Genomic DNA, 27,468 nt, shown 5'->3' with positions numbered 1-27,468 from the left:
ATTATAATCAAGGGGGAAGCGCTAAACCCGGAGGATTATACAGCGCCTGGGGGGGGATGTGGAAGGCATTCAGGCTTAATTCGGGGAACTGGAGCACAGATCCAATTCCCTAAATCAAGAGCCCCTCACCAACATCAAGGAACCTTCCTTGAGGGGCTTCAATCCTGCAAAATCATCCATCACATCATTAAAATCAATGATTGTCCCTATATAGGCCTATATATACTGTGTAATCCTATAATAGGCTATATAGAAACGAAGGATTCTTCTCTTAGGTTTTTGCAGCACTGTTTTGGTCATTAGTGTTACCTTCTTCAGAGGCTGTGTGGTGTCACCCCCTAAATGGTGTCACCAGGGGCGCCCCCCCCCTGCCCCTGCCCCTTACGACGCCCCTGGTGCTGGATGATAACTTCAGCATCTTAAACAAGACGAGTCAACAACAGCTGCTGGGAGTGAGAGTGAGAAAGTAATGTGAGGGAGCCACGTCCACACTACACAACACTCAGTACACTAGCACTTCCTCATTATTCATTGTGCAGAATGACCGCTCACACTGCAAGGTACTTGATCAACATGTTATTGTTCTTGTGTGTTTGTGTACATGGTGTCATGCTGGTGTCTGTGTACGTACTGTCATGCACGTGTCTGTGTACGTACTGTCATGCACGTGTCTGTGTACGTACTCACCTAATTGTGGTTGCAGGGGTCGAGATTCAGCTCCTGGCCCCGCCTCTTCACTGAGTGCTACTAGGTCCTCTCTCTCCCTGCTCCATAAGCTTTATCATACCTCATATTAAAGCTGTGTATGGTTCCTGCCTCCACTACCTCACCTGCTAAGCTATTCCACTTCCTGACTACTCTCTGACTGAAGAAATACTTCATAACATGGTGTCATGAAGGTGTCTTGTATACATGGTGTCATGCAGGTATATGCTTCTATGTATGATAATTTACGTAACTATGTGTACCTATACATGAATAAACTTAATTGGTGCGTCATGAGGGTCGTCGACACTGCTTGACCCCGTCACCGGATGTTCAGCCAGGAGGGTTAATCCACCCAGAACCCAGGGTACAGAGGGTTAAGAAACCCAGGATAACCTAGGGTAGGGAGAGTTAAGCCACCCAGGGCAGGGAAGGTTAAGCCACCCAGGATAACCCAGGGTAGGGAGGGTTAAACCACCCAGGGTAGGGAGGGTTAAACCATCCAGGATAACATAGGGTAGGGAGGGTTAATCCACCCAGAATAACCCAGGGTACAGAGGGTTAAGCCACCCAGGATAACCTAGGGTAGGGAGAGTTAAGCCACCCAGGGCAGGGAAGGTTAAGCCACCCAGGATAACCCAGGGTAGGGAGGGTTAAACCACCCAGGGTAGGGAGGGTTAAACCATCCAGGATAACATAGGGTAGGGAGGGTTAATCCACCCAGAATAACCCAGGGTACAGAGGGTTAAGCCACCCAGGATAACCTAGGGTAGGGAGGTTCAAGCCACCCAGGGTAAGGAAGGTTAAGCCACCCAGGATAACGAGGGTTAAGCCACCCAGGATAACCCAGGGTAGGGAGGGTTAAGCCACCCAGGGTAGGGAGGGTTAGCCACCCAGGATAACCCAAGGTAAAGGATATAATAAGATTTTGTTTGGATTTTTAACCTCAGAGGGTTAGCCACCCAGGATAACCCAAGAAAGGCAGTGTGTCATCAAGGGACTGTCTGTCTTATTTCCATTGGGGTCCTCAGTCTTGTCCCCCAGGATGTGACCCACACCAGTCAGCTAACACCCAGGTACTGTGCCTACTTGCTTCCTAGATGAACGGGACAGCAGGTGTAAGAATACATACCCAGTGTTTCCACCCTTGCCGGGGCTCGAGCCGCAGACACTATGTGTGTGAAGCAAGAGCATTGCCTACCAGGCCACGGGACACTTAAGTAGGGGAGGGTTAGCCACCCAGGATAACTCAGGGTAAGAAGGGTTAGCCACCCAAGATAACCCAGGGTAGGAAAGGTTAGCCACCTAGGATAACTCAGGGTAGGAAGGATTAACCACCCAGGATAACCCAGGGTAGGAAAAGTTAGCCACCTAGGATAACTCAGGGTAGGAAGGGTTAGCCACCCAGGATAACTCAGGGTAGGAAGGGTTAGCCACCCAGGATAACCCAGGGTAGGAAGAGTTAGCCACCCAGGATAACCCAGGGTAGGAAGGGTTAAGCACCCAGGATAACCCAGGGTAGGAAGGGTTAGCCACCCAGGATAACCCAGGGTAGGAAGGATTAGCCACCCAGGATAACCCAGGGTAGGAAGAGTTAGCCACCCAGGATAACCCAGGGTAGGAAGGATTAGCCACCCAGGATAACCCAGGGTAGGAAGGGTTAGCCACCCAGGATAACCCAGGGTAGGAAAGGTTAGCCACCTAGGATAACTCAGGGTAGGAAGGGTTAGCTACCCAGGATAACTCAGGGTAGGAATGGTTAGCCACTCAGGATAACTCAGGGTAGGAAGGGTTAGCCACCCAGGATAACTCAGGGTAGGAAGGATTAGCCACCTAGGATAACCCAGGGTAGGAAGAGTTAGCCACCCAGGATAACCCAGGGTAGGAAGGGTTAGCCACCCAGGATAACCCAGGGTAGGAAGGGTTAGCCACCCAAGATAACCCAGGGTAGGAAAGGTTAGCCACCTAGGATAACTCAGGGTAGGAAGGGTTAGCCACCCAGGATAACTCAGGGTAGGAAGGGTTAGCCACCCAGGACAACCCAGGGTAGGAAAGGTTAGCCACCTATGATAACCCAGGGTAGGAAGAGTTAGCCACCCAGGATAACCCAGGGTAGGAAGGGTTAGCCACCCAGGATAACCCAGGGTAGGAAGGGTTAGCCACCCAAGATAACCCAGGGTAGGAAAGGTTAGCCACCTAGGATAACTCAGGGTAGGAAGGGTTAGCCACCCAGGATAACTCAGGGTAGGAAGGGTTAGCCACCCAGGATAACTCAGGGTAGGAAGGATTAGCCACCTAGGATAACCCAGGGTAGGAAGAGTTAGCCACCCAGGATAACCCAGGGTAGGAAGGGTTAGCCACCCAGGATAACTCAGGGTAGGAAGGGTTAGCCACCCAGGACAACCCAGGGTAGGAAAGGTTAGCCACCTATGATAACCCAGGGTAGGAAGGGTTAGCCACCCAGGATAACACAAAGTCTTTGCTTCTTATTTCCATTGTAGTCCTTCAGTCTTGTCCCTCAGGATGCTACCCACAACAGTCGACTAATACCCAGGTACCTGCTTACTACTAGATGAACAGGGACAGCAGGTGTAAGGAAACATGCCCATTGTTTCCACCTGTGTCGAGGATTGAACCTCGGGCACTCAGTATGTGAGGCAAGAGTGTTGCCAAACAAGGCAAGGGACACTCAGTGTAATCCATCCTAGAATTTAATCTAATATAGGTATAGATTTAATTAGGCTTTGGTTATATCTTTGGCTAATTACTAACAGCAACTCAGTGGAACTCAAATGTTAGTTTACTTTGTACAGTACATATGGAGAAATTTTCTCCAGGAGGGGGTATCAGCCCCCTTCAGCCCTTTCAGCCCTCTTCAGCCCTGAGGGGCCCAGCCCTCTCAGAAGGGGCAAAGCCTTGTTTACTGCTACACTGAGTACTTAACTACAACATCAGGTCCTTAAGCAAACACTATGATGACCTCCTGGCACTCCTTGAATCACTAAAGACACCCTTCTCCTGCATTATTCTTACTGAGACCTGGCTTAAGCAGGACATAATAGATATCTACCCTCTACCAGGATACACAGCAATCCATAACTGCATACCATACCAAGTTAGGGGTAGTATTGCAATCTATTACTCTAACCAATTATCTTGTATTAGCATCACTTGCTTTAGTGATGAATATGGAGAATACATTTTTGCTAATTTTACTGTAAAAAACCTTAAGACGCCTATAACAATTGGTGCCATTTACCGGATACCCCACACAAACATCCCAAATTTCAGTGAGAAACTAAAAGCACTAATAACAAACAGACAAATGAATAAGCACCACCTTCTCTTAGCTGGAGACTTCAACATCAACCTTGGCCTACTAGATGATCAGCCTGTAACTGATTTCATCAACAATATGAACAACACACTTCTCATACCAACAATAACTAAACCAACCAGGCTCACTGAAACGAGTGCAACCATAATAGACCACATATGGACCAATATACTAGCCACCCTTAAATCAGGGATAATCACAGATAGCACTACTGACCACTACCCTACCTTTCTCTTGACAAACATTAGTAAACCACCACTTGAATACAACAAAGTTTCATTTAGACTCCATGATGAGGCCTCAATAAGGAAGTTCACAGCTGACCTAGAGACTGTTGACTGGCCTACAGAATTCTCCAAGGCCAATGGTATTAACGACTAGACAGACATTTTTCTTAACAAATTACTTAGACTATACAACAAACATTGTCCTATAAAAATGAAACAGATCACAAACAAACGGCTTGGTTGCCCATGGCTAACCAGCACCATTCTGAAATCCATTGATAAGAAACACCAATATGAAAAGCAATATAGACAGGGCTTAATACACAAAGATATTCTTAAACACTATTCATCAGTCCTCACCAAAGTAATAAAGAAAGCCAAACAACTATACTACTCCAGTAGATTCACTGACACAAGAGGAGATATAAAAAAGACATGGAAAACACTCTCTCAGATTCTAGGGACCCAAAAACTGAAAAAAAACAAGAATATTGCCCTAACTAAACCTAATGAAACACCACTGCATCCCACTAACACAGCTAACAAGATAAACGACTTCTTCTCAACCATAGGTTCTAATCTCGCCAATAAAATCCCACGCACCAATGCCCATGCCGGGGACTACCTAGATGGGAATTTCCCAAATTCCTTCTATCTTGCTCCAACTGAGCCCATGGAAGTCACCGAGATTATAAAGTCACTTAAAAATAACTCAGGGAATCTGTCTCACGTCCCACCATTATTGTACAAGAGAGCGGCCCATGTCCTGTTGCATGCTATCTCATTACTTTTTAACAAGTCACTAGAAACTAGCACCTTCCCGAAACTACTCAAGACGGCAAGGGTTACACCAATACATAAAGGTGGTGGCCCTACAGATTTAAACAACTATAGGCCAATATCAAACTTACCATTTCTATCCAAAATCTTTGAGAAACTCGTGCACAGGAGACTATATTCATTTATAACGGCACAAAACATACTCAACCCCTGCCAATTTGGATTCAGGAAAAATAAAAGCACTAACGATGCAATCATAAAAATGCTAGATCTGCTTTACACAGCATTGGAAAATAAGGAATATCCACTAGGAATTTTTATTGACCTAAGAAAAGCTTTTGACACAGTAGACCACGGCATCCTACTCCACAAACTTGACCATTATGGTATAAGAGGCCATGCGCTTGCATATTTCAAATCTTACCTTACTAATAGGTATCAGTATGTCACCATTAAAGACACAGCATCAACAACACAGCCACTTGATACTGGAGTTCCGCAGGGAAGTGTCCTTGGTCCCCTGCTCTTCCTCATATACATCAATGATCTTCCAAACGTATCTCAACACCTGAACCCCATTCTCTTTGCTGACGACACAACTTATGTCATCTCTCACCCTAATCTTGCCACCCTCAACACCATTGTTAATGAGGAGCTGATCAAAATATCGACGTGGATGACAGTCAATAAACTTACGCTTAACACTGACAAAACCTACTACATTATGTTTGGTAGCAGAGCAGGAGATGCGCAAATTAACATTAAGATTGACAACACTCTAATTGCCAGGCATAATGAGGGCAAATTCCTAGGCCTATACCTCGACAACAACCTGAACTTCAGCACCCATATCCAACACATAACCAAAAAAGTATCTAAAACGGTTGGGATCCTCTCCATGATACGATACTACGTGCCGCAAACTGCCCTTTTCACACTATACCATTCACTTATTTATCCATACCTCACCTATGCTATATGTGCTTGGGGTTCAACTGCAGCAACACACCTAAAGCCAATAATAACCCAACAAAAAGCCGCAGTAAGAATAATCACTAAATCCCATCCCTGGCAACACGCCCCCCCCACTCTTCATAGATCTAAACTTACTCCCTGTTCAGTACATCCACACTTACTACTGTGCAATCTACATCTACAGGACCTTAAATTCCAATATTAACCTTGACCTAAAATGCTTTCTTGATAGTTGCGACAGAACCCACAGGCACAATACCAGACACAAACATCTCTATGACATTCCCCGTGTCCGACTAAACCCTAACAAAAATTCAATGTATGTCAAAGGCCCTAAAATCTGGAACACCCTATCTGAAAATTCTAAAACTGCAGACACATTCATCACCTTCAAAACTACCATCAGAAAACATCTTATCTCCCTGATACACCCTGTCAACTAATTACACGAATACCACCTGGTGGTTAACACTTACACTCACTCACCCATTTGACCATAAACAGAAATATCAATCTCAATCTCAAAATAATGAATCTTAGCTAGTCATAAGTTGGCCTGTGATACTCCAATACTGAAACTATGTATAATGCCAAAACAAAAGCATTCACATTGCTAAACTCACAAACTAGTATTTAGTCACTTAGCCATAATACCAACTTATCTCATAATTTTGTAATATTTTAAACTTAAGATTTAATTTAAGTCTGCCCGAAATGCCTAGCCATGCTAGGTGTTCTAGTGGTACACTCTGTAATTATTATTTTACTACATGTAAACAATACAATAACCAAATTCTGTAAACTCAGCATTGTAATCCTTATAGAGAATAAACTTTGAATTTGAATTTGAATTGATCCCAGATGCAGTACGAGCGTGTGTCAAAGTCATGCGGTTCTTTGCAAGAGACCAGTGTTGCAAGTAGTGTATTTTAATAAGAGACAATCAATCTCTTTACCTTAGCAGGAAAATTAAGGAAAATCTGCCCCACTTTATTACCATGGTAAAGATAGTGTACATTCTTGTGTATGACTAAACAGCAAGAATTAAGCATTCTGCATTGCTTCATAGTGGAAGTTTGGTAAGCAGGGGAAATATGCTTTATCGGCACTTCTTTTGTGTATTGGGAAGCGAAGGGAGGCAAGAGGCGTCTTATATTGCTTATAACCTTACTGAGGGGCACATTGATGCCGGGATAATGAACAAAGAACACTGATCTGCGTGTTTTTGTGCATAAAGTATCTCAATAAACACTTACAGAGAAGTGTGATCAGCTTCTTTAGTGACATTATAATAGACAGACCTTGTGGAACATAGTGTACCAGTGTACGTATTCCTAAACTGTGGAAGGCGTGGTCATCCAAGGATACTTCAATTCAATTCAAAGTTTATTCTCTATAAGGATTACAATGCTGAGTTTACAGAAATTTGGTTATTGTGTGGTTTACATGTAGTAAAATAGTGATTACAGAGTGTACCACTAGAACACTTAGCATGGCTAGGCATTTCGGGCAGACTTAGTTTTATTCTTAATTGTAAAATATTACAAATTATGAGGTAAGTTGGTATTATGGCTAAGTGACTAAATACTAGTTTGTGAGTTTAGCAATGTGAATGCTTTTGTTTTGGCACAGTACATAGTTTCAGTATTGGAGTATCACAGGATTCATTATTTTAAGATTGAGATTAATATTTCTGTTTATGGTCAAATGAGTGAGTGAGTGTAAGTGTGAACCACCAGGTGGTATTCGTGTAGTTAGTTGACGGGGTGTATCAGGGAGATAAGATGTTTTCTAATGGTAGTTTTGAAGGTGATGAATGTGTCTGCAGTTCTAGAGTTCTCAGGTAGGGTATTCCAGATTTTAGGGCCTTTGACATACATTGAATTTTTGTAAAGGTTTAGTCGGACACGGGGAATGTCGTAGAGATGTTTGTGTCTGGTGTTATGCCTGTGGGTTCTGTCACAACTATCAAGAAAGCGTTTTAGGTCAAGGTTGATATTAGAGTTTAAGGCCCTGTAGATGTAGATTGCACAGTAGTAAGTGTGGATGTACTGAACTGGGAGTAAGTTTAAGTCTATGAAGAGTGGGGGGTGTGTTGCCAGGGATGGGATTTAGTGATTATTCTTACTGCAGCTTTTTGTTGGGTTATTATTGGCTTTAGGTGTGTTGCTGCAGTTGATCCCCAAGCACAAATAGCATAGGTGAGGTATGGATAAATAAGTGAGTGGTATAGTGTGAGAAGGGCATTTTGCGGCACGTAGTATCGTATCTTGGAGAGGATCCCAACCGTTTTGGATACTTTTTTGGTTATATGCTGGATATGGGTGCTGAAATTCAGGTTGTTGTCAAGGTATAAGCCTAGGAATTTGCCCCCATTATTTCATTATTTCCCATTACTTCAGCTTCTATCAAGCCTCCGGATGCAACGTCCCAGCAATTCCAGGAACAGCTGTTAAAAATTGACCACTGTCTGGAAAATCTTCCAGCTCCTGCCCCCAACATCTTGCTCCTGGGGGATTTCAACTTAAGGCACCTAAAATGGAGGAATATAGCAAATAATGTTGTTGCAGTGATAACACCAGGAGGCAGCTCTGACAAAAACTCACACACACATGAGCTTTTAAATCTCTGCACAAAATTCAACTTAAACCAGTAAATAATAGAGCCTACTAGACTGGAGAATACACTAGACTTCATCTTTACTAACAATGATGATCTGATACGAAATGTCACCATATCAAAAACAATATACTCAGATCACAACATAATTGACGTTCAGACATGTATGCGCAGAGCCCCAGACTTACATAATGAGATTAGTCATGAGGGAGCCTTCACCAAATTCAACTTCAATAACAAGAACATAAAGTGGGACCAAGTAAACCAAGTCCTAACCGATATAAGCTGGGAAGATAGACTAAGCAACACAGACCCCCAACTTATGCCTAGAACAGATAGACTCGGTGGCACTCGATGTATGCTCAAGGCTTATTCCTTTAAGAAAAAGGAGGAGTAGATGTAAAATAGAAAGAGACAGGCGCTCCCTTTACAGGCAACGAAAAAGAATAACAGAGCGGCTAAAAGAGGCCAATATATCAAATGCGTAGGGAGTCACTGGTCAGAGAAATAGCAAACATCGAACTTAAGCTAAAGGAATCTTATAGGAGTCAGGAATCGCGGGAAGAACTAAAAGCCATAAATGAAATCGAAAGAAACCCAAAGTATTTCTTTTCCTATGCCAAATCAAAGTCGAGAACAACGTCCAGTATTGGGCCCCTACTTAAACAAGATGGGTCCTACACAGATGACAGCAAGGAAATGAGTGAGCTACTCAAGTCCCAATATGACTCAGTTTTTAGCAAGCCGCTAACCAGACTGAGAGTCGAAGATCAAAATGAATTTTTTATGACAGAGACAGAATTTGGTTAACACAAGCCTATCAGATGTTATCCTGATGCCAAATGACTTTGAACAGGCGATAAATAACATGCCCATGCACTCTGCCCCAGGGCCAGACTCGTGGAACTCCGTGTTCATCAAGAACTGCAAGAAGCCCCTATCATGAGCTTTTACCATCCTATGAAGAGGGAGCATGGACACGGGGGTCGTCCCACAGCTACTAAAAACAACAGACATAGCCCCACTCCACAAAGTGGGCAGTAAGGCAATAGTAAAGAACTACAGACCCATAGCACTAACATCCCATATCATAAAAATCTTTGAAAGGGTCCTAAGACGCAAGATCGCCACCCATCTAGAAACCCATCAGTTACACAACCCAGGGCAACATGGGTGTAGAGCAGGTCGCTCCTGTCTGTCTCAAATATTGGATCACTACGACAAAGTCCTAGATGCACTAGAAGACAAAAAGAATGCAGATGTAATATATATAGACTTTGCAAAAGCCTTCGACAAGTGTGACCATGGCGTAATAGCGCACAAAACGTGTGCTAAAGGAATAACAGGAAAAGTTGGTCGATGGATCTATAATTTCCTCACAAACAGAACACAAAGAGTAGTAGTCAACAGAGTAAAGTCCAAGGTGGCTACTGTGAAAAGCTCTGTTCCACAAGGCACAGTACTCGCTCCCATCTTGTTTCTCATCCTCATATCTGACATAGACAATGATGTCAGCCACAGCACCGTGTCTTCCTTTGCAGATGACACCCGAATCTGCATGACAGTGTCTTCCATTGCAGACACTGCAAGGCTCCAGGCAGACATAACCAAATCTTTCAGTGGGCTGCAGAAAACAATATGAAGTTCAACGATGAGAAATTTCAATTACTCCGATATGGTAAACACGAGGAAATTAAAACTTCATCAGAGTACAAAGCAAATTCGGGCCACAAAATAGAGCGAAAAACCAACGTCAAAGACCTGGGAGTGATCATGTCGGAGGATCTCACCTTCAAGGACCATAACATTATATCAATTGCAGCTGCTAGAAAAATGACAGGATGGATAATGAGAATCTTCAAAACTAGGGATGCCAAGCCCATGATGACACTCTTCAGGTCACTTGTTCTATCTAGGCTGGAATATTGCTGCACACTAACAGCACCTTTCAAGACAGGTGAAATTGCTGACCTAGAAAATGTACAGAGAACCTTCACAGCGCGCATAATGGAAATAAAACACCTCAATTACTGGGAGTGCTTAAAGTTCCTGAACCTGTATTCCCTGGAATGCAGGCGGGAGAGATACATGATTATATATACCTGGAAAATCCTAGAGGGACTAGTACCGAACTTGCACACGAAAATCACTCACAATGAAAGCAAAAGACTTGGCAGACGATGCAACATCCCCCCAATGAAAAGCAGGGGTGTCACTTGCGCGTTAAGAGACAATACAATAAGTGTCAGGGGCCCGAGACTGTTCAACTGCCTCCTAGCATACATAAGGGGAATTACCAATAGACCCCTGGCAGTCTTCAAGCTGGCACTAGACAAGCACCTAAAGTTGGTACCTGACCAGCCAGGCTGTGGCTTGTATGTTGGATTGCGTGCAGCCAGCAGTAACAGCCTGGTTGATCAGGCTCTGATCAACCGGGGGTGTTGACCCCCGGACCTCTCTCCAGGTATATACCTGTCGAAGGTGTCTATAACACCATGCTCTTGCTACAAGAGCAAGGTAGGTTCCCAACTGTCTGTTCATATGGGGGAACTGCGCAGTTCTTGTCTCCTTGTGTCACAGGGAGTTGGAAATCATCCTACAGTCAGCAGTGAGGTGCAGACTTTTTAGTCCACACAAATGAGTATAGGATTTGATGGATCCAGTCAGTATTCAGTAATGAAAAATACTGACATAACACCCCCTAGGGGTAATTACTCATGATTTTAAATTCCAGCCCATGAGGAAGTGCATACAACAACAACTCAAGACATCACCTGCAGGGACAGCTGTGTAGGCAATAGCTGTCTGTCAAGCTTAGTCCCTTAACAGTCCACTATTTGATATTTGGCTTAGCTTGTATCATTAACCTCAACAAGTTGGTCCTTCGAACCGGATGAAGGCCACATTGTGGTCCAAATATGTTGTACTACAGTGTACAAACAAATTATGAGCCAAGGTCCTTCGAAAAAAGCTGTAAAACTAGTGTTTTTACAATATAAATCAGAATAAATGAGTCTCTCCAGGCTCATTCACAGAGAATGGGCAACCAATAGAAAATAGGAGATGCTCACCCAGAGTCCCCCAGAGGCTGACTCACCCAACACCCAACAGAAAATGGGGGATGGCACTCAAGACACCCACTGACTCTCAAGCTCATGCATCAAGCCAGATGATGTGCAGTTTGGGATGAGTGTATATACACACAGTGTTTATAATGTTTATAGACAGAAATTAAGAGATGAGTGTGTGTTTATGTTTGTCTCTTATAGATTTAACTGTTATATTAAAGGAAACTATATATAAAGTGTAAGTTTTCATATATATTAACAGTGACATTCATATATGTGTAAGAAATATACACGTGTGATATACAGTTATACAGTGACATTTATATAGATGTTTAGCGAATAAAGTGTATAATGTTATTTATGGTGACTCAGCAGTGCTCCAAGCAAAATATGAAAGTGAATTCCTAGAATCAAATCCATCTGAGGATGAAATTAAAAATGTTTTGGATACTTTTAGTGATCAACAATTAAGGTGGACAGGAGTACAGGCTATCTGCTGTAAAACTCACAGAGACCTATTGTAACTAGTGGTCAAACACCTGCAACAACACCTGGCACAACAGGTGTCCCATTACCAAGCTTACCTATTTTGTCATTGCCTATTTTCCAAGGTCATATTTACAAAGAATTCATTAGTGATTTTCAATCCATAGTACATTCATGAACTGACATAGATGAGATTGCTAAGTTCATTTATCTTAAATGTCTTGTGAAGGGAGAACCCTATGAACTGATTAAGTCATTTCCTGTGGTTAAAGGCAATTATCACATAGCCTTACGTGTCTTAGCAGACAAACACGTACTTTGATGCTGACAAGGCCAGGGTTAGACATGCAGTCTCAATATCAAGCTTGAAGCCACCCAAACATTGTTTTTCAGACTTACAGTCATTCAGGATCACATTAAACAATAGTCTCAGATCTCTAGGTGCTAAATATGACCTACAGCAATGTGATTGGTTTATCACTGGTATTGTACTGGATAAGTTGTCACCACAAACTATCAAACGATTAATTATTATGTTCAATAAACGCTGTTTCACTTATGAAGAAATTAGCAATGGTTTACAAGCAATAGTTTCTTGCATGCAAGCAATGAGACAAGATGAAACATTCACAAATCCTGTGGGGGTAAGGCAGCCGGGATTGATGGGATAAAGATAGAAATGTTAAAAGCAGGTGGGGATATAGTTTTGGAGTGGTTGGTGCAATTATTTAATAAATGTATGGAAGAGGGTAAGGTACCTAGGGATTGGCAGAGAGCATGCATAGTTCCTTTGTATAAAGGCAAAGGGGATAAAAGAGAGTGCAAAAATTATAGGGGGATAAGTCTGTTGAGTGTACCTGGTAAAGTGTATGGTAGAGTTATAATTGAAAGAATTAAGAGTAAGACGGAGAATAGGATAGCAGATGAACAAGGAGGCTTTAGGAAAGGTAGGGGGTGTGTGGACCAGGTGTTTACAGTGAAACATATAAGTGAACAGTATTTAGATAAGGCTAAAGAGGTCTTTGTGGCATTTATGGATTTGGAAAAGGCGTATGACAGGGTGGATAGGGGGGCAATGTGGCAGATGTTGCAAGTGTATGGTGTAGGAGGTAGGTTACTGAAAGCAGTGAAGAGTTTTTACGAGGATAGTGAGGCTCAAGTTAGAGTATGTAGGAAAGAGGGAAATTTTTTCCCAGTAAAAGTAGGCCTTAGACAAGGATGTGTGATGTCACCGTGGTTGTTTAATATATTTATAGATGGGGTTGTAAGAGAAGTAAATGCGAGGGTCTTGGCAAGAGGCGTGGAGTTAAAAGATAAAGAATCACACACAAAGTGGGAGTTGTCACAGCTGCTCTTTGCTGATGACACTGTGCTCTTGGGAGATTCTGAAGAGAAGTTGCAGAGATTGGTGGATGAATTTGGTAGGGTGTGCATAAGAAGAAAATTAAAGGTGAATACAGGAAAGAGTAAGGTTATGAGGATAACAAAAAGATTAGGTGATGAAAGATTGAATATCAGATTGGAGGGAGAGAGTATGGAGGAGGTGAACGTATTCAGATATTTGGGAGTGGACGTGTCAGCGGATGGGTCTATGAAAGATGAGGTGAATCATAGAATTGATGAGGGAAAAAGAGTGAGTGGTGCACTTAGGAGTCTGTGGAGACAAAGAACTTTGTCCTTGGAGGCAAAGAGGGGAATGTATGAGAGTATAGTTTTACCAACGCTCTTATATGGGTGTGAAGCGTGGGTGATGAATGTTGCAGCGAGGAGAAGGCTGGAGGCAGTGGAGATGTCATGTCTGAGGGCAATGTGTGGTGTGAATATAATGCAGAGAATTCGTAGTTTGGAAGTTAGGAGGAGGTGCGGGATTACCAAAACTGTTGTCCAGAGGGCTGAGGAAGGGTTGTTGAGGTGGTTCGGACATGTAGAGAGAATGGAGCGAAACAGAATGACTTCAAGAGTGTATCAGTCTGTAGTGGAAGGAAGGCGGGGTAGGGGTCGGCCTAGGAAGGGTTGGAGGGAGGGGGTAAAGGAGGTTTTGTGTGCGAGGGGCTTGGACTTCCAGCAGGCATGCGTGAGCGTGTTTGATAGGAGTGAATGGAGACAAATGGTTTTTAATACTTGACGTGCTGTTGGAGTGTGAGCAAAGTAACATTTATGAAGGGATTCAGGGAAACCGGCAGGCCGGACTTGAGTCCTGGAGATGGGAAGTACAGTGCCTGCACTCTGAAGGAGGGGTGTTAATGTTGCAGTTTAAAAACTGTAGTGTAAAGCACCCTTCTGGCAAGACAGTGATGGAGTGAATGATGGTGAAAGTTTTTCTTTTTCGGGCCACCCTGCCTTGGTGGGAATCGGCCGGTGTGATAAAAAAAAAAAAAAAAAAAAAAAAATAAACCTTCAACTCGGTATAAAAAGAGTATACCTACTCCCACTAAATCACATAATGGGAAATCCCATGTAAGCATTTATCAAGCTGTGAATACAACAGACAGTAAACAGACTGTCACACATAAACATACTCCAAAATGTGTACTTTGTGATGGAACACATTGGGCACAGTATTATAGTCAATACACATCAATGGAGGCACATAAACAACGTTCTCATCAGTTGAAAAGGTGCACCAAATGTTTAGGTGAACACAAGGAAAGTAAATGCTCACTGAAGAAGTGTTTTAACCCTTTGAGGGTTTCGGACGTACTAGTACGGCTTACGACCCAGGGTTTTTGACGTACTAGTACGCCTAAATTCTAGCGCCCTCAAATCTAGTGGGAGAAAGCTGGTAGGCCTCCATATGAAAGAATGGGTCTATGTGGTCAGTGTGCACAGTATAAAAAAAAGTCCTGCAGCACACAGTGCATAATGAGAAAAAAAAACTTTGACCGTTTTTTTGGAATAAAACAGTGACTTTGCACTGTATTTTCGTATGGTATTTATTGTTGTATTCTAGTTTTCTTGGTCTCATTTTATAGAATGGAAGGCATATCATAGAAATTGAGATGATTTTGACTGGTTTTACAATGAAAAGTACCTTGAAATTGAGCTCAAAGTAGCAGAAATGTTCGATTTTTACCAAAGTTCAAATCATGCCAAGCGTCCAATACACGTCAACTGGTGAGTCTAATATTCTTTTGCAAGTGCGCCAATATAATTCATACCATTTTTTACACTAATGCAGTAGTCTGCATAACAGTAAATCTTCTATTTTTTGTGAGAATAAAAATTCAAAGTGGAAAGCAAAAGAATATAAGAGGGGCCTTGAGACGTGACTAATGAACAGAGGAAATGTCATTTTAGTGCCAGGAATGTATTTCTTGTTTGTTTTGGACCCTATTCGGAAATTGGCATCTTTTGAAATTTGTGTGAAATTGGCAAAATTGCTAAATTCTGACCACTGAACTGGATAGTTGAAATTGGTAAATGGGTGGTTTCTTGCACTCATTCAATAGAAAATATGGAGTTCTAGCGAAATATTCATGTTTTTTGTCGACTAGTACAGTGGAACTGGCTGAAAATGGGGCTCAAAGTGGGCAAAATCGCCGATCCGTAAACATCGCCGAGACCGCTAACTTCGCGAGAGCATAATTCCGTAAGTTTTCCATCAAATTTCATATTTTTGGTGTCATTATGATCGGGAAAAGATTCTCTATTTTTTCATAAGAAAATTTTTTTTTTTTTTTTTTAAATTTGGCCGACCCTGAGAACGAGTCTCGGAGAGGGCCTGTCGACCCTCAAAGGGTTAAATGTAAGGTTATACATCATACAGCATTATGCCCAAATACTTTTGCTGAACAGCAGAAGACTTCCACAGAATCAGGAAGTCAGCAAGCAACAGCATTGAATGGGAGAGATGAGTTTAGAGCGACTGCTCTCCCAATAGCTCGAGTTATCTAATAAATTACACAAAATCAATGTGCTAACACTATTTGATCAAGGCTCACAAAGGTCCTTCATAAGAAGAACAGTGTTGCTGAAACTGAATAAACAACCCTATGCCAAAGTACAGTTAGATATAGCTGGTTTTTTCCAAAATTCTGGTAAACAGACATATGACCTAGCCAGAAACCACTCCACTACGTGTTGTATATAATTGCAGCGCACATGCAAATAAAGATGTAGCAAGTCTTAATGATTGTCTGATGACCGGACCCTCACTTACTGAGAAGCTTGGAGACGTGTTTGTGAAATTTCGCACAAACCCATATGCCTACACGGCTGATATTTCCAAAGCTTTCTTAAGAGTAGGACTACAAGAAATAGATAGAGATTATACTCGATTCTTGTGGCCTGAAAATCCACATGATCCTCAAAGTCCTGTGAAAACTTATCGTTTCAAATCAGCATTATTTGGTGCAACATCCTCCCTATTCTTGCTAGAAGCTACTCTAAATACACATTTGAAGAAATCTGAAAGTCCCTTCAAAGAAGTCTTAAAGAAAAATTTCTGTATGGACAATCTTCAAGGTACTGTGAATGAAGAGGAGGATTTGAAATCCTTATGCAGAGAAGCTAACAAGGAGATGAAAGAAGCAAATACAGTGGACCCCTGGTTATCGGCCGGTTTGGTTATCGGCCAACTTGGTTATCTGCAGGTTTTTAGGCGCCTGGTTATCGGCCGTTCACTCGGTTATTGGCGGTTTTGGATGCGTCCATCCACCGGCTGGGGCAGCTTGCGCTTCAGTTTGGCTTTGTCTCTCGGTGGCTGAGGAGGCTTCTGCTCATACATCCAAACATTTCACTTGTTTACCATTGTTTTTAGTGGTTTTTCTTGCAGTGCAACTGTGAAATAAGTAACCATGGCTCCAAAGAAAGTTAATAGTAAAGTTCCTGTGGTAAAGAAAGTGAGAAACGCCATGGAATTTAAGCGTGAAGTGATCGAAAAGTTTGAGAGTGGTATGAAGGTGATGGAACTTGCCAGGATGTACTTCAAGAATAAATCAACAATTACATCCATCCTGGCAAAGAAAGAACAAATCAAAGATGCTAATGTTGCAAAAGGAGTAGCTTTTCTAACTAAACAAAGGACACCAATAATGGAAGAGATGGAAAAGTTATTATTGTTGTGGATTAAGGAAAAAGATTTAGTGGGAGACAGTGTAGTGGAGTTAACTATTTGTGAGAAGGCAAAGCAGTTGCATGAGGATCTTGCAAAGAAAATGCCTGGAACAAGTGCTGCATTTTGTGAATTTAGGGCCAGCAAAGGATGATTTGATAGATTTAAGAAGCGTAGTGGCATACACAGTGTTTTAAGGCATGGTGAGGCTGCAAGTTCTGACAAATGTGCAGCTGAACAGTATGTTCACAAATTCCAGGACTATGTAAAGGCTGAAGGATTCGAACCCCGACAAGTTTTCAGTTGTGACGAAACAGGCCTGTTTTGGAAGAAAATGCCAAAGAGGACCTACATTACCCAGGAGAAAAAGGCACTGCCAGGACACAAGCCTATAAAAGACAGGCTTACTCTTTTGTTGTGTGGTAATGTTAGTGGGGATTTCAAAGTGAAGCCTTTACTTGTGTATCACTCAGAAAATCCCAGAGTGTTTAAGAAAAACAATGTCATGAGGAATAGATTGTGTGTGATGTGGAAAGCTAATCATAAGGCATGGGTCACAAGGCAAATTTTCAAAGAGTGGGTTATTGATGTGTTTGGCCCAAGTGTGAAAAAATACCTCCTGGAAAAGAAATTGCCACTCAAGTGCCTCCTGTTAATGGACAATGCTCCTGCACATCCTCCAGACTTGGAAGACCAAGTGTTTAGGGACTTCAATTTTATAAAAGTGAAGTTCTTTCCTCCTAACACCACTTCTCTCCTCCAGCCCATGGACCAGCAGGTCATTTCTAACTTCAAAAAACTCTACACAAAAGCAGTGTTTCAAAAGTGCTTTGAAGTGACCTCGGACACTCAGTTGACCCTAAGACAGTTCTGGAGGAATCACTTCACTATTCTCCATTGCATAAGCCTTATAGGTAAGGCTTGGGAGGGAGTGACTTCCAGGACTTTGAACTCTGCTTGGAGAAAACTGTGGCCAGATTGTGTCCAAGAGAGGGATTTTGAAGGGTTTGAGACTCACCGTGACCCTGACCCTGCCGACCCTGTGGACTCTATTGTGTCTTTGGGGAAGTCCTTGGGGTTGGAGGTGAGTGGTGAGGATGTGGAAGAGTTGGTGGAGGACCACAGGGAAGAGCTTACCACTGAAGAGCTGCAAGAGCTTCAACTTGAACAGCAACAGACTGCAGCTGAGGAACTTGCTTCAGAGGAGGAGGAAGAGGGAGTGAAGGAGGTGCCTTCTTCAGAGATTAAAGAGGTGTGTGCAATGTGGACCAGGGTGCAAGCTTTTGTAGAGAAACACCACCCTGACAAAGCTGAAACAAGGCATATCTGCAGCATGTTTTGTGACAAAACCCTGTCCCACTTCAGGGAAATCTTAAAGAGATGACAGAAACAGAGCACTCTGGACAGTTATTTTGTGAGACGGGGTCCAGTGACTCTCAAGCTGGTTCTAGTGGCATTAAAAGACAGAGAAGGGAAGTAACCCCAGAGAAGGCATTACTGCCTAAAGTCTTCATGGAGGGGGATTCCCCTTCCAAGCACTAGCTCCTCCCTATTTCCTCCTCCCTATCTTCTAGAAGCCAGCATTAGCCTTCAATAAATGTATGTAATACTTACATAATTGTAAAAAAAAATTATTTTTCTTTTGTGAATATTTTTGTTGGGAACGAATTAATTTTATTTTCATTAATTCTTATGGGAAATATTAATTCGGTTATCGGCCATTTCGGTTATCAGCTGACCTTCAGGAACAGATTGCGGCCGATAACCAATGTCCCTCTTGATGATGTCCTTGATTTCCTTAGAGAGAAGGCCCATGAAGGGTTTCTTCATCTCCCTATCCCCACTGATGTCTTTCTTGATCTGATCCGCCTCTGTGTGGACTCTAACTCCTTTTCCTTCCAAGGGAAATATTATTCTCAAACCTTCGGTGTCGCTATGGGCTCTCCTCTCTCTCCTGTCCTTGCTAATCTTTACATGGAATACTTCAAGACTGTTCTTCTTCCTACCCTCGATGTGCAACCTTCACTCTGGCTCCGCTATGTGGATGACATCTTTGCTCTGTGGCCTCGACTCCAGTCTCTTCCAACCTTTTCTTGAAGCTCTTAATAATCTTGCCCCTTCCATTAAGTTTAAAGCTGAATGGGAATCTAATTCCTTGCTTCCTTTCCTTGATGTCCATGTCCACCGCTCAGATACAGGTTTTTCCTTTTCCGTTTACCGTAAACCTATGCACAGTGGCATGTACATTCACTACTTTTCCTATCATGCTTCCCCTGTCAAGAAAAGTGTTCTTATCTCCCTCTTTCTTCGTGCCCTCCGCATCTGTGATCCTCAGTTCCTTCCAGCAGAAATTTCCACTATTCATAATTCGTTCTCCCGTCTTGGCTACCCTTCCCATTTCATAGACTCTGCCCTCTCACGTGCTAAATGCAATTTCTTCTCTCCCAAACTCTCTACTCATGGGAACTCTTCTATCCTCTGCCTTCCCTACATTTCCGGTCTTTCTAATCTCAACAATTCTCTCCGTCCCTTAGACATCAAGCTTACCTTCCGCCAGACTAACACTCTTTGCACTAATCTCGTTCATGCCTCTCCTCCCTCTACAGATGTTCCTGGTGTCTACTCTATTTCTTGCTCCTCCTGTCCTCTTCAATACTTCGGAGAAACTGGTCAATCTCTTTCTGACAGACTTAGGGAGCACAAAAATAGTGTTAGGCTTACCGACACTAACAATGCTCTTTTCTGTCACGTCAGATATCATAGCCATCCTATTGACTGGTCTTCTGCTAAAACTGTCTTCCCTACTTCCAACTCGAACAGTCGCCGTCTAGTTGAATCCTCTCTAATACACAACTTTCCTTGTATGAACCTTAGCCCTGGCTTCGTCTCTGTAGATGCCTTCCTCTCCCACTACATTGTAAAATGCTCCAAACTTCAGAACACCCGTGACTTAACCTGAATCCTCATTTTTTCTTTTTATTTTTCTTCTTCCTCTTCCCCTTTCCTCTTTCCTTTTCTCCTCTGGGTTGTCTTTCTCTCTCCTGTCTCGTGTTTCTGTTCCTTCTTCATTTATTTCACCACTTCCCCTTTCACGCACCTCTGTGCGCTTGCTCTCCCTCTGTGGGCATCTAGCTCTCTTGCAGTGCTCCCCTTCCTTTGTATTTGACTGGCTCGTCATCCTTATTTCCCACTTCTACCACTACCACTACTACTACCTCTTCTTCATCTACTACTACTACAACTACTGATGAAATTAAGACACATGTGCGGCGTCTGGTTGTCTTTATTGTGGACGTTTCGCCATCCAGTGGCTGGCTGGATGGCGAAACGTCTACGATGGGGATGCCCGGGTGTTGTGCATATGTCTTAATTTCATCTTGTCGGTATTATATACAATTCTTGTACCACTACTACTACTACTACCACCACCTCTTCCTGCCTATATATAGCCGTCCTGCTCCACCTCTGGTTAGTGTGACTTTGTCAATGGTCCAAGTCGGACCAAAACGTCGTCATAAGCTTCTCTCTTTTATGTGCGGGTTATTTGTGTACCGGGGGTCCACTGTATGCCTCTAAGAATGTGGAATACTAATTCAAAGCAATTAAGGGAACTTATCAAAGAAGATTTCCCTGAAGCTGAAATTCCTGATTGCAACAATATGCTGGGACTTAATTGGAACACACAGGAAGATACTTTGAGTCTCAAAAGGATAAACAATAAAACATGGAGTACACTCACCGAACGTAGTTTACTGTCAGAGGTATCACAATGTTTTGATCCTCTAGTCATCTCACCAATTACCATAAAAGGTAAAATACTTATGCAAGATGCATGGAAGCTCAAAATCAGATGGGATGTGAACTTGCCTCTAGAAATGAGACAAGCATGGGATGAAATATCCAAGGAGTTCAAACAACTTCATCAAATTCAATTTCCCAGACAAATAGGTCAAGAGGGAAACAAGTACACATTACATGTGTTCTGTGATGCATCAACCAGAGGTTATGGCGCTGTAGCTTACATGAGCAGTGCTAAAGGAAGTACACTAATTATTTCAAAGGCCAGGGTAGCACCCTTGAAGGTCAGAATACCACAATTGGAACTGACAGCAAAATTAGCTGTCTATGTCAACAAAGTACTTGATCATCTCACTTTTGAAAAAACCGTGATCTGGAGTGATAATGAAGCAGTTCTCCAGTGGTTAAGAAATAATAAGAGTAAGTTGGTCTATATACAGAATAGAGTAGCAGAAATAAGAGAGATGCAGAGAGATTATCTCTTTCTCCACGTCTCTACCCAAGAGAATCCAGCTGACATGTTGTCACGTGGTGTCCCACTCAAGAAATTTGTGGATAATAAATTATGGCTCCACGGACCGAACTGGCTCTCTAATGAAAATAACTGGCCTCAGCAAAAAAAGCTCACGTTATGCCAGAAAAAACAGTTTGCTTGAACACAGCAGAAATAATCTGTGTAGATACTTCAGACACAACAGAAATAGTCATTGATGGATCTAAATACTCATCTTTGGGTAAACTCTTAAGAGTTACAGCTCTTGTCTTTAAATTCATTAAAGGAATAAAACCTAATTATGAATATCTTGAACCCATTAAATACTGGGTGAAACTAATACAGAAAGATGTTTTCTCTACAGAATATAAATTTCTGGAAATACAAGATAAATCCCCCAAAGAAACCTGTTATGATTAATTCTTTAGGACTTATCTTGACTCAGAAAAGATAATAAGATGTTGAGGAAGATTTCATAATTCTTCACTACCTAAAGAAGCCATAAATCCAATATTGATCCCCAAGAATCATTGGCTAACAAAACTGATTGCTCAAAATGCCCACAGTAACGTGTTACATGGTGGGGTAGCTGACACACTTTGTCATATATGACAATCCTACTGTTTACCTCAAGGTCGACAAAATGTGAAAAAAACACATAAGGGACTGTATTACTTGCCGTCACTACGATATGCGAGTATGTCAGTATCCAGGTCCACCTCCATATCCCTCTGAAAGAGTTTGTCATGTCACTTCATTTGAGGTGACAGGTGTAGATTACACTGGACCAGTAATTTTAACCAAAACAATTGACAAAGTTCCCATCAAGGTGTGCATCTGTTTGTTCACCTGTGCTATGACTAGAGCAGTACATCTAGAAGTAGCCACTGACATGTCTGCTGAAACCTTTATCAAATTATTCAGAAGGTTTGCAGCCAGAAGGACATATCCCAGACTGATGATTTCAGAAAATGCAACAAACTTTGTTGCTGGTGCTGCTTATATAAACAAGATCTTTGATCATCCAGAAGTACAACAGATGCTGAATCAATGCAGTTGTCATTGGAGATACATTCCTCCTAAATCTCCATGGCACGGTGGATTTTATGAAAGAATGATCGGCATTGTAAAACGTTGTTTAAGGAAGACTTCATCGTCAGACAATCGACTTAGAAGAATTTCATACAGTTGTGACTGAAATAGAAAATAGAGTCAACAACAGACCTCTAACTTATGTTACCGATGATCTGGACAATATAGAAGTGTTAAGTTCATCTCATTTGCTCCATGGCAGAAGGCTCAAATCTGTTCCTCCCATGAATGTTAAAGAAATCATAGAGGATCCTACTTACTTCGAACCTGAGCAACTCAGGCATAAATTCAAACACCTTAATAAAGTGATTGAACGCTGGGAGAGAATTTGGCGAGAAGACTATCTCGCCTCACTGAGAGAACACTTCTTTGGAGCTGGTGTTCCTGAAAATCATAAGTCCTTAAGACCTGGAGACATAGTGATTACACGTATTGACAACGATGGTCCGAGGTCCCAATGGCCGCTTGGAAAAATTGTGACCACATATCCTAATGCAAATGGAATCATCCGGACAGTTATGTTTTGAGTAAAGGTGTAGTGAATAAGTGGACAATAAATAAACTAGTGCTGTTAGCATTTCACAGTGTTGCAAAACAAAATTAGTGATTCTCCAGAAACCACACAGACTAAAGCTGTTCAGAAAAGACAAGCAGCAGTGGTGGAGAGTGAGAAAATCAAATTAATGTTAAGTGATGAATAGTTCACCTGCAGCGAACCTCCGCCGCCCCCCAGTGTGGAGAAATTTTTTCCAGGAGGGGGGGTATCAGCCCCCTTCAGCCCTTTCAGCCCTCCAGCCCTGAGGGGCCCAGCCCTCTCAGAAGGGGCAAGCATCTTGTTTACTGCTACATTGAGTAAATGATCCCAGATGCAGTACGAGCATGTGTCACAGTCATGCGGTTCTTTGCAAGAGACCAGTGTTGCAAGTAGTGTATTTTAATAAGAGACAATCAATCTCTTACCTTAGCAGGAAAATTAAGGAAAATCCTGCACCCACTTTATTACCATGGTAAAGATAGTGTACATTTTTGTGTATGACCAGACAGCAAGAATTAAGCATTCTGCAATGCTTCCTAGTGGAAGTTTGGCAAGCAGGGGAAATATGCTTTATCGGCACTTCTTTTGTGTGTCGGGAAGCGAAGGGAGGCGAGAGGCGTCTTAGTTAGATTGCTTATAACCCTACTGAGGGGCACATTGACACCGGGAACATAGTGTACCAGTGTACGTATTCCTAAACTGTGGAAGGCGTGGACATCCAAGGACACTTCGGTTTCTATCAAGTCACCTATACCTGTCGAAGGTGTCTATAACACCATGCTCACGCTACAAGAGCAAGGTGAGTTTCCAACTGTCTGTTCATATTGGGGACTGCGCAGTTCTTGTCCTTGTGTCACAGGGAGTTGGAAATCATCCTATAGTCAGCAGTGAGGTGCAGACTTTTGAGTCCACATGAGTATAGGATTCAATGGATCCAGTCAGTATTCAGTAATGAAAAATACTGACATAACACCCCTTAGGGGTAATTACTCACTCATGATTTTAAATTCCAGCCCATGAGGAAGTGCATACGACAGCTTCTCAAGACATCGCCTGCAGGGACAGCTGTGTAGGCGATAGCTGTCTGTCAAGCTAAATCCCTTAACAGTCCACCATTTAATCATTGGCTTAGCTTGTAGCATTAACCTCAACAGTACATAACTACAACTTATGTACATAATGGAATAGGTATTTGTTGTGTTACTTTGGGAGATGTTAGCAAAAAATAGTTCTTATATTTGGGTTGTGCAGCACATCTCATCCAATAAATGCTTAGTATTCAGTCGGGTCATGTGCCAGCTCAATACCATAAACAAATAAACAAACAAATTTTATTTCATTGCTAAGGTTACAATGTGTGATTTACATTTTATAAAGTGTTATTAAGTACAGAGAAAGCCAGTAATATGCCAGGGTATTATGGGCAGACTAATCCTAGTGCTTACAGACTACTTAAAACTAGACATAGGTTATGGAGTGGTAAATTTTAATTACTCATTGTTTTACCTTATTACTAAAGTGAGGTAGCCAAAATATTTTATAATGAACAAGATTTATAGTAGTGAGGTAGCACAAAATATATAACCATGGTGGAGGTAAGCTTGGGTTATTTCCAACTTGATATTTTATAATTCATACTGTAATTGTAGACTAAAATTGGCCAGTTGGCAGTAGTAAGCTATTACCGTTTCTTTTTTTGGTACCAAAAAATAGCTGCTTTTTTTTTTATAAACTGTACAATATTACTCTTGTTCTGCCTAAAAGCTGTGCTTTCCAGGCCTTTTGGATAGTATGGTATTATGAGCAATTGTATTTTGGGTCAAATAACTACAGTTGTATGTATCAGGAGCCAATGTATAGTTTTGAAATAAGGTATTACAACAATAAAGTGTACATATAGTATTGTTACAGTGCTGTATATACAATACAGCAAGAGACCAGTGTTGCAAGTAGTGTATTTTAATAAGAGACAATCAATCTCTTACCTTAGCAGGAAAATTAAGGAAAATCCTGCACCCACTTTATTACCATGGTAAAGATAGTGTACATTTTTGTGTATGACCAGACAGCAAGAATTAAGCATTCTGCAATGCTTCCTAGTGGAAGTTTGGCAAGCAGGGGAAATATGCTTTATCGGCACTTCTTTTGTGTGTCGGGAAGCGAAGGGAGGCGAGAGGCGTCTTAGTTAGATTGCTTATAACCCTACTGAGGGGCACATTGACACCGGGAACATAGTGTACCAGTGTACGTATTCCTAAACTGTGGAAGGCGTGGACATCCAAGGACACTTCGGTTTCTATCAAGTCACCTATACCTGTCGAAGGTGTCTATAACACCATGCTCACGCTACAAGAGCAAGGTGAGTTTCCAACTGTCTGTTCATATTGGGGACTGCGCAGTTCTTGTCCTTGTGTCACAGGGAGTTGGAAATCATCCTATAGTCAGCAGTGAGGTGCAGACTTTTGAGTCCACATGAGTATAGGATTCAATGGATCCAGTCAGTATTCAGTAATGAAAAATACTGACATAACACCCCTTAGGGGTAATTACTCACTCATGATTTTAAATTCCAGCCCATGAGGAAGTGCATACGACAGCTTCTCAAGACATCGCCTGCAGGGACGGCTGTGTAGGCGATAGCTGTCTGTCAAGCTAAATCCCTTAACAGTCCACCATTTAATCATTGGCTTAGCTTGTAGCATTAACCTCAACAGTACATAACTACAACTTATGTACATAATGGAATAGGTATTTGTTGTGTTACTTTGGGAGATATTAGCAAAAAATAGTTCTTATATTTGGGTTGTGCAGCACATCTCATCCAATAAATGCTTAGTATTCAGTCGGGTCATGTGCCAGCTCAATACCATAAACAAATAAACAAACAAATTTTATTTCATTGCTAAGGTTACAATGTGTGATTTACATTTTATAAAGTGTTATTAAGTACAAAGAAAGCCAGTAATATGCCAGGGTATTATGGGCAGACTAATCCTAGTGCTTACAGACTACTTAAAACTAGACATAGGTTATGGAGTGGTAAATTTTAATTACTCATTGTTTTACCTTATTACTAAAGTGAGGTAGCCAAAATATTTTATAATGAACAAGATTTATAGTAGTGAGGTAGCACAAAATATATAACCATGGTGGAGGTAAGCTTGGGTTATTTCCAACTTGATATTTTATAATTCATACTGTAATTGTAGACTAAAATTGGCCAGTTGGCAGTAGTAAGCTATTACCGTTTCTTTTTTTGGTACCAAAAAATAGCTGCTTTTTTTTTTATAAACTGTTCTGCCTAAAAGCTGTGCTTTCCAGGCCTTTTGGATAGTATGGTATTATGAGCAATTGTATTTTGGGTCAAATAACTACAGTTGTATGTATCAGGAGCCAATGTATAGTTTTGAAATAAGGTATTACAACAATAAAGTGTACATATAGTATTGTTACAGTGCTGTATATACAATACATAGTGTGTAGGAACATGAAATATTCTGTGTGTTAGCCGAACTGGTGTTAGTTATTAATTCAATACATCACTTGAGTTAAATGCTTCATGTAGATCTGGATTCTTATCTTAAAGATGTCTTGACCTTCTTACTGTGAAGTGGCACTATGTGTTCTATCTTATCACAAATTGATTCATTATCAGTTTAAAACTTGTGTAGTCATTTCTATGAGTAATTGTCTTTTTGGAACATTAAACCTTAAGTAGTATGTATCACCTTAATAGATTTGAGAATTGATACTTGTATCTTGCAGTTATTAGGCAGAAGAGTATTTATTTAGTAATTCTGAGGCAAACTTTGAAGATGATGATAACTAATTTGTGTTTCTTTCTTGGCACAAGGCATAATTGTGTGAGTATTGCATGTTTGTGGATAAATAGTATACAACTACAGTAGTTGGTTATTTCCTTACATTTATCCAATTCTGATGTTTCATTATTCATCTTTGATACTGTATTTTATATAGATTTCACTGCTGAATGTAATTGTAGGTTAGTATTTATAAATTATTATATTTATTTATTTATTATCACACCGGCCGATTCCCACCAAGGCAGGGTGGCCCGAAAAAGAAAAACTTTCACCATCATTCACTCCATCACTGTCTTGCCAGAAGGGTGCTTTACACTACAGTTTTTAAACTGCAACATTAACACCCCTCCTTCAGAGTGCAGGCACTGTACTTCCCATCTCCAGGACTCAAGTCCGGCCTGCCGGTTTCCCTGAATCCCTTCATAAATGTTACTTTGCTCACACTCCAACAGCACGTCAAGTATTAAAAACCATTT

At 41.6% G+C, this 27,468-nt stretch overlaps 1 protein-coding gene across 1 annotated transcript in view; it reads left to right on the top strand.

Moving 5' to 3' along the window:
• The first annotated feature begins 355 nt into the window (after nt 1–355).
• The window catches only part of LOC138851327 (putative aminopeptidase W07G4.4), a 67,547-nt gene continuing 40,434 nt past the window's right edge, over nt 356–27,468 (top strand). Inside the window, exon 1 of the mRNA XM_070080355.1 lies at nt 356–560. Coding sequence (XP_069936456.1) covers nt 541–560 — 20 coding nt within the window. The 5' untranslated portion in view covers nt 356–540. The remainder of the gene's footprint in view (nt 561–27,468) is intronic.

Source organism: Cherax quadricarinatus, chromosome 6 (genome assembly GCF_038502225.1).
Source record: "Cherax quadricarinatus isolate ZL_2023a chromosome 6, ASM3850222v1, whole genome shotgun sequence".
Taxonomy (NCBI): Eukaryota; Metazoa; Arthropoda; class Malacostraca; order Decapoda; family Parastacidae; genus Cherax; species Cherax quadricarinatus.
The sequence above is the reverse complement of the archived record's forward strand: the minus strand, read 5'-3'. Positions and strand labels throughout refer to the sequence as shown.